This window comes from Hyalella azteca, unplaced genomic scaffold (genome assembly GCF_000764305.2).
Source record: "Hyalella azteca isolate HAZT.00-mixed unplaced genomic scaffold, Hazt_2.0.2 contig15125, whole genome shotgun sequence".
NCBI lineage: Eukaryota > Metazoa > Arthropoda > Malacostraca > Amphipoda > Hyalellidae > Hyalella > Hyalella azteca.
The window spans coordinates 147,140-156,054 of record NW_025944986.1 but is presented as its reverse complement, the minus strand read 5'-3'; the positions used below and the strand labels follow the sequence as shown (position 1 = coordinate 156,054).

At 37.8% G+C, this 8,915-nt stretch overlaps 1 protein-coding gene across 2 annotated transcripts; it reads left to right on the top strand.

Annotated features, from left to right (window-relative positions):
- The first annotated feature begins 2,622 nt into the window (after positions 1–2,622).
- Positions 2,623–7,889, top strand: LOC108673156. Of its 2 annotated transcripts, none has more exons than XM_018160943.2 (6): positions 2,623–2,947; positions 3,144–3,318; positions 3,646–3,783; positions 4,209–4,448; positions 4,933–5,092; positions 5,961–7,889. In XM_018160943.2, exons 1-6 carry the CDS (start codon positions 2,642–2,644, stop codon positions 7,072–7,074), a joined length of 2,133 nt encoding a protein of 710 aa, XP_018016432.2. In that variant the 5' UTR covers positions 2,623–2,641; the 3' UTR covers positions 7,075–7,889. The 2 variants fall into 2 exon arrangements, with proteins under 2 accessions (XP_018016432.2, XP_047740260.1); XM_047884304.1 differs by having other exon boundaries at positions 5,975–6,001.
- The last annotated feature ends 1,026 nt before the right edge of the window (positions 7,890–8,915 follow it).

Below are 8,915 nucleotides of genomic sequence, written 5' to 3'. Positions count from 1 at the left end.
TATATTTTTAGGGTCATGGTTTGTGTATATAATACAAGCATAGTGACAAACCAGAGAATTTTTAGACTCATCCTCAAGTTCAATTTTGATTCCTATAGGTAGAGCAGCAAAGTATCATGGACACCAGCAGCCCAGAGAACATCTGTAGACTGTATATATAGTAACTTTTTGTCACTCTTTGTTCTTCTGGTGTGTATTTGTGATGCACAATCCTATGGATATCAAAGAAGACAGCTGACAAGACATCACCTTGATTTTGCTTTGCTCCTGTTGCTCTTTTTTCTGCCTTTTTTTGACAAAGACATTGTGTACCTAGCACCTCACTCAGCGACTCCGACTGATAGGTCAAGACTTACACGATGGTAAACTGTGACAAAATTAACGCATACACATGAAGATATCTTACTTCACTGTGTAGACTGTAGAGTAATGTCACGCTATGGTTTCTATTTTGCATGGGAAAAATAAATGTTGGATATGGTATATAGGTATACCTTTTAGACAGGCCTTGTATTATAATTTCATGATTGACTAGGTGAGTTACATAAAGGTGTGATATATTTATTTAAATACATACATGGTCAGTGTTCGTTTTTTATTTTTTGAAGTTTGTGGATGAAAATTTGTTATTTATGTATGTTGTATTGAGAGATATGCACAAGCATGTATTTATGTTTTGCATGCATTGAATGTATTGTAAGTTTTATATTAATGTAGATGGGGAGAGAGAAAGTGGGACTGTGTTAATGCATGGCTAACTTGTTTTGTTATGTTGAAATAGTGTGTATAGTGGATATATATGTATATAACTACTTTAACAACACACATTGTGACATTTAAATGAGTTTACTTCATAAGTGTCTATATACTCAATTAATTTGCAGTTCTAATGTTATCTTCGTAACTTCACCCTTCTCATTGTTTCAATTTTCATCTAATATTGTTTTCTTGAGTGTTTTCAATTGACTTTCATTTGAGCCCATTTCTAAGCATTTGCTTGATCTATCAATTCACTAGTTCTACATTTCTGCATTTACTGCATATTTTCTCAGTTTTACCAGTTGTCCATTTCCAAGATATAGCATGAAAGTTTAATACCTTATTAGTCTTCTAACATTTTAATGTTTGTAATTATTTGTATCTTTATGTCTTACAGCTCTTCTATGACTGAGTGAGGCTATTCTTTAACAATTCTATATTACACTGAACTTGTACCTACTGAATAACGATAAATTTAGCACATATTGCACGTGATTTAGTAACTTTATTACTATACCAATTCAGCTTCTACTGCTCAGTCATAGCGTATTATGAGTTCATCACCCTGTGGTTGAACTTGGGTGACCATCTTTGTCCTGCATGCTTATCAATAGTTCAAAACTGTTGATCATCTAATTGGCACAATCAAATAGAATCAGCAATGGAACTGAATGCCTTTTTGCCCTTGACCACATTACCAGTTTGGAAGTGAGTGTTTGGTTTTCATTACTTTGGAGGCAGTTTTGTGTTGCACTGTTTTTGACCTCTCAAATTCTTTTGACTATGTGACTGTTCACAAATTGCAAAACTTGGAAATAGTGGGGTACATTCTTGCATGGTTATAACTATACTTCAGCTTGCATACTTTTCTACTCTTCTTTGAAGGTGTCTACAATGAAAAGCTTCCTATTTACAGTGATCCCTCAGGAAGCAGCCCTCACCTTTCTTGTCTGATCTGCTTCTTTCTTGTCTGATCTGCTTCTTTCTTGTCTGATCTGATTCTTTCTTGTCTGATCTGCTTCTTTCTTGTCTGATCTGCTATTTTCTTGTCTGATCTGCTATGAGCATGTTTACCTGCAAAAATTCTAGGAGTGCATTTTGTATTTAAATATTATCATACCTTGGATGTTTGTTCTTCTTTTGTTGATTATGTTAAGATTTATAGTCTATTTCGGAAGCCAGAATATCACTTGTTTACAAGACCAAAACAAGACAAAAGTAAAAGGTCTTTGCACATTTCAGCCATTTAACTGCAGGATTTTAGTTAAGACTCTTCTTCAAAGTTGTTTATGAACTTCTGAGTTCATGAACTCCAAGAATTATGTCATAAATAGAGTTATAGTCTCAATAAACATACCTACTGTATGTAAATATCATTGAAAAAATAATGTTCTTTATAGTTCAAATGTATTTTTTTTCTCTCTTTGAGAAACTAGGTACATTTTGTCAATTTAATTAACACCAAAGTTGGAATGGATGGTAAACCTAAAGTTTAGGTAGGGCTTATGTAAAACAGTTGAAACCACTACCTATGTGAAGTTTATTTCACTAGCAATGGAATGGCCAAAAAAGGGCAGAAGAATTTAGACAAAATTGCAAAAATCACAAATGCTCCTTTTTTTGTTTCATGTCATTGCAATTGGTCCTGCATTATTGTAGAGCAAGTCAGCAATCTGGTAATATCTATAAAACTTAATAGGTAATTCGAAGATTTTTATGAACTCACATTGATATGGGTTAGTTTTTTAAGAGGCTTCCACTATATGTATGTGATGAAAGATTAAAGTGCAATACAATATGTACGTAATTTATGAAAGATTTATCCCTCTTGTATTGACATTATGTTTGTTTTTCTAAGACAGAAAATTATAGTACATATAACATGAATGAACATTTGGGGAAAAATGAGAAACAATTGCCTTTCAAAAAACGCAGGTGTTGCGAAAAGTCATCTGATGCCCCACACTTTAAAAGGAGATTCATTGATGTGAACAATAATAAATCAAATGACACAGTTGAACAAAGAGAAGAAAAGCTAGTTAAGAGTCTTGAAGCAAAAATAGTAGAAAGACTGCCAAGGCAGCTCAATCTTTTTGATAGAGGGAACTATAACTCAGAAGATTTAACACTACTTGCTCTAGAGGAGAAAGAACTCCGGCTGCCATTGATTAAGCAAGAAAATCTTGAGGTAAGTTTTTTAGTCTTGGATCGAGGATGTACCTATATCTTGAAATATCACATTGCTCTATTTCATTTGCTATCCATTCTATTCATGAGTTATGTCAAGTGTCCAAAATTTATTTCTGCTTGAAAACCAGAGAAATTTCTGCCCATTGCTATTGGTCATGCCATTTCCTTAGTAACCATTTTAAAATTATCTACAGATGCTGAAAGACTTTGAGGTGGAAAAACTGATCAGATCTCTGTGCGAGAAATTCGAATTCAGCTTAATGACTTGGCAGTGCACCATCAGCTGCCTCCTGCGCTTCACTGAACTGGAGCCCAGTCTGGGCAAGTTCGGCGTCTTGAAGGTTGCTTGCCGGACGCTTATATTTTTTGGTAAGAAACTATTACTCAAATAATTAAATGAAAACATGTATGAAAAATGCATGCCCGTACATATGAAAACACCCATGAAAAAAATGCATGCCCGTGCATATGAAAACACCCATGAAAAAAATGCATGCCCGTGCATATGAAAACACCCATGAAAAAAATGCATGCCTGTGAAAATATGTATTTGAATCTTTTTGCCAAGTGATGGTTTTACAGCAAATGCCAAGCCTTTTTTTTTTTTTTTTTTGCTGCCTTCATTACATGCTGCACATGTTTACCATGATATTTATTCCATTTGCACTTTTTTTAACATTGGTTCTTTGTTTTCAGTTAAAATAAACGAAGCAGACGAGACCATTCCCACAAACGTTATGGTTGTTGAGCATGTGCGGCAGCAGGAGCCTTCCTTCCCATGGGAGTTTGTTAACCTCTTCGATGGATTGATTCTGTTGGACTCAAAGAGTCTAGGTAATTATTCATCATATTCTCTTGATTTCTTTCTAGTGCAACTTTCTCAATAACTCTTAAATACAGTCAGACTTAGGTACTTACCTTAACTACAGTCACGTTCTGTCAGAACGTGAGATGCTATCGAGACTGCCGATAAAAAGGTTTTCTGGAGACAATGGACTGTGGTAACGCCTTATGACGTGTTGCGTTGCAAAGGCTATCTGTATAAGCGGTCAGTCAATGAGTTAAGCCAGCTGTGCTCACATTAAGCTGAGGTTATCTTCTATATCAGAAGAGCTGCTCATGCACCTGCTATTGTACTGTACTGTATTGCACTCCCTGGCGCCTGATTTGTACTGTACTGTATTGCACTCCACTCCCCAGCTACATGTCTGTACACTTACTAAACTTTGAACTAAAATACGCTTATTTCCTCACTACAGTTACACCTGCCGAGTTCCTGAGCTGTTACTTGAGCGTCGCAGCCGCGGTAGATTTTGACCCTCGACCACGTACGGAACCCAGGCCGCGAACTCGTGCGTCCGTGGCAGCAGCGCAGTCAGGGACCTCGACTCGCCTATGGCGTGCCGTGCGCTCGGTGGGCGAGGACAACTCGAAGGCGAAGGATGACTTCCTGCGCATGCGCGTGGAGGCATTAAATCTGATGAATCGAGTTGCTTCCGGTAAGTTCAATGAACGATGAACGTCATAAAAGATATAATAACTCAGTACTCACTAGAGTGAGTGTCAGGGAACGCATTTTCTCGTCGACGAAAACGTGAAGTCACGGACGGACAGACAGACGGATGGACATGCAGAGCACAACAGTGCATTTTTTCCATAAATGAGAAAATGCGCTAAAAATGGAGTTCCCCTCTAACGTATCATGATTTCACTACCCACTTGTTGTCCCCAGACTATGCTCACTACCATAGTTTTTGTCACCAGACTGGGCCCACTACGGTAATTACTGTCCCCAGACTGGGCCCGCTACAATTACTACCCACTTGTTGTCCCCAGACTATGCTCACTACCATAGTTGTTGTCCCCAGACTGGGCCCACTACCGTGGTTGTTATCCCGTTACTGTCCCCAGACTGGGCCCGCTACAATTACTACCCACTTGTTATCCCCAGACTGGGCCCGCTACCATAGTTGTTGTCCCCAGACTGGGCCCGCTACCCGCCGTCGAGTGTGGCCGCTGCTGCGGTGTTCGCCGCTCGCGTGCAGGTCCGCCTCCCGCTCAGCTGGCCGGCCGCCCTCCGCACCCTCACAGGCTACAGCTTCCAGGACGTCGGCGTGCTGGCCGCTGCTCTTGCATTTTTGTCGTGAGTAATTCCCTTAAGAATAAACTTGCGTCGCCTTGTTCATAACAGGGCCTATACTTTCAAAAAAAGTTAAGAGATCGTAAGTTCATCAGGCAATCATAGACGGTCTTTCAAGCAAAATCCACCAATCATAGACAAGAAAATAGAGCGTGAGTACTTACGTTCACTTAGCGAGTTTTGAAAGTATGACCTCAGATCTTTAACACGTTAAGTGCAAAATAACGAAAAGTAAAAGAATCGGCGACAGGCCACATCAGACCTACTCTTTAGCGCCGACATCACTATGTTATGTTATGAATAAAATATAAATAATTAGAATAAATAAAATAATTAAAATATAATAAAAAAAATTAGTGTTTATTTATTAATACCTAGTTATATTCAAGTAGAGAATAAACATGCATCGCCTTGTTCAATGCAGATCATTAAGTGATATTTAGTAATAGTGATATTCAAATAGAGAATGAACTTGCGTCACCTTGTTCATTACAAATCATGAAGTGATTTTCAGTAATAATTATATTTAAATAATAATAAACTTGCGTCGCCTTGTTCATTACATATCATTAATAATGATATTCAGTAATAGTCATATGCGAATAGAGAATGAACTTTCGTCACCTTGTTAATTAAAGATCATTAATAGTGATATTCAGTAATATCATATTCAAATAGAGTTAAAAACAAACAGATTGTTAAAACAGAGATACAAACATGTTGAGATAAAATTGAACTTGTTGTTCTGAAATTACCAATCAAATTTCGTTGGCAACCCGTATCCTTTAAATTTAAATTTCTAATCAGAAGAAGCCGGTAGAAAATGACATTTCAGTGCGTTTTCTTATTGGTTATTTTCGGTCCTAATCAGGACCGAAACTGCAGGTAATTTGGGCTCCTCCGCTGCCGAGGCTCCGTCTGATCCATCCATCCAATGGCTGCCTCAACCTTCTTTCCGAGAAGTCCACTTGCTTACCCAAGAACCAAAGACGACATCTGCAGCCACAAGCATGAGTCCTTCGGCTCTCACAGAAACCAGTCTCCAAAATCATGAAGACCATGTCCTTCCGTCAAACGTTCGGCCCCTTCAGCATTCTCCGACGGCACAGACCCTATTGAAATATCCATCGTCTTTCTCTGCTCAGAGGAACGAAAGTTTTCTGGTCATGAGATCAACGGCTACTGAGCTGGAGTATAGAGCCGAGCTTAGATCAAATACGGAAGAATATAAGTTTGTGCCTCAAATACAAACCGATTTCGCGAACTTTTCTCTTGCACAGAAGGGTTCACCTTCGTCGAACATGGCAATAAGAAACCTAACCATTATTGATGGGCAAAATATTCACAGAAAAGAACACGGGTTCTTGCAAGAAAATGAGAGCACTGTTTTGAACGTAACTAGTGACTCTATTAACTTCCCTGTCACACCTACTGCTCTTGACGTTACTAGTGACGATATTGACGTTGCCACAAATCTCTTAAACGTTTCCAATCCCCTAAACGTTCCCAGTTTGCTGATAAACGTTGCCAATCCTATAAACGTCCCTTATTTCCTCTCGCCTATAATGGTGCCAATTTCTGAACCGATATCTTCTATTCAACCCGCCCTGAGAATTTCGTCTCAACCCGTCCTCCACGGTCCTGATATATCAAAAAATAACTCATACTTCCTTTATTCTCGCACTGCATGTAAATCATCCTTGCCGACGTGGCTAATAGAACGCAATTTTTCTGTACTGAACGACTGGAATAATTTCGTCAGTCGAGTGAATCCGGGACTTGTTTACCAGAACTTGCTAGAGAACTTAATAGTCGCCATGCCCTGTGTCTATACTGAACCTTTTCAGGTGATCGCGTCCGATTCATACCCCGCGTCCGATTCATACCCCGCGTCCGATTCATACACCGCGTCCGATTCATACCCCGCGTCCGATTCATACCCCGCGTCCGATTCATTCCCTGTGACTAGTTACGCGCAATTTTGACGTTGCATCGTTCTAATTTCGCTCACAATGCTTTTCATTTTGTGTTCCGAAGTAAAGTTAAATATTTTGTATCCAAATACGTCATCACTTGGATTAGTCGGCGACATTTTGTGTCTCCTGCGTAAGTTTAATATAACTTCCCTGTCCGCATTCCGGCGTATCTTGTAAATTAGATCTCATGTTGTGATATTATTGTGGCTTGCATAGTCTAAGGCATGTATTCCTTGGCAATAAGTTGGTGCTTATGACGTTCCATCTTTATTATATATCATAATTGTGTTTTTCAAAAAATGTTTGATGTAACAGTTTATGTGAAAGCATGATTTTCTCAATATTGTATCGTTTGACCACGCTTGTTAGCTGCTTTAGGTATAGGAATGCTGTGACAATTATGGCAATTTTCACTTTTTCTTAAGAATTTCTCATCATTTAATTGATCAGCATTGTTTGGTTGCATGAGAATTTTCTGACATTCATTTCTGTCGCGATACAGCAAATTGTTGCACTGCTACGCTGAGATCATCACTCTTTATTATTTGCAGTCAAATTGTATTTTCTATTCCTAAAAAAATTTCAACTTCATTGAAGTGATCAGCTAGATTTGTTGGATTTATTTCCATTCCATAGAATATTGAGGCTCGTCGTTGTCACATTCTTCGTGGGAGTTACTATAGAGAACTTTGAAACATAGTCGCTGTTCTCAGACGTTGTATAGAAGCTGTGAACCTGCTATAAGTCGCGCTTACACTAGATAGTAAACCCCTAGTTGATATGTTCAGATGTTGAATTGAGGCTGTGAACCTGCTATAAGTCGCGCGCACNTGTCTCTTATACACATCTAGATGTGTATAAGAGATATGTTCAGATGTTGAATTGAGGCTGTGAACCTGCTATAAGTCGCGCTTACACTAGATAGTAAACTCCTAGTTGATATGTTCAGAAGTAGTAAATCTCTTGTCCTAGATTGTTATTCATCTATAAAACTGTACTTTAAGCGCTGTGCTGCAATTTTCAAACGAGCTTGCTTGTTTGTTACTGACATGGTGTGCTAGGCTTCTACTAGCCATTTATTAGATTGCCTAACCCTTGCCGATTTCAATCGAAACTTTTCATTTACACGCATCATATCCATTAAAAAATGATCCTGCAGTAATGACAGTACTTAGCTTAACCTTCTTCTCTGCCAAATTCATATTTATTGAAAAATCTTGAAAATATAAACGATTTTTGCAATTAGCAAAACTTATTTCTCCGCTTGATGCGTGTGTGGTCTATGTTTCTAAAGCTTAGAAATTTATTAATAAATTATTATAATGTGTCCTATATTCGTAGTTTTCGAGAGCCACTTGAACGTACGATGTCTTTGCAGTTTTGCAGTAATATTGATGAATCAGTACGGATAAATTGATTGTATTTTCCTGTTAACGCTAATATCATGGACAATTAAAGCGTTACAAGATATTCCGTTTTCGTCCATAGTTATCTCATAACGCTGTTAACAATAAATATTATGTCCAATTAAAGTAATATATTACTTTGATTATAATATTATTGTTACAATTATTATGTCCAATTAAAGCGTTGGAAGTTATTTTTTTATAGCTAAGATCAAGACCTTGTAGTGTCTCACTTAGTTAATTTGAAGTTAATTAGTTAGTTAGCAAATAGTTAATTCAAAAAAGCAAATAGAATTGTCTATGTTGTAATTAATCTGATCCACTGCCTCCTAGAATGACAAGTTCGATCACTGGTTCACTTCGCTTATTTGGTTTCTTCTTTATGGACAAATAAAATCCGAGTAACTTCGTTCTTTTATTACTAATAAAATTCAGAGATTAGAG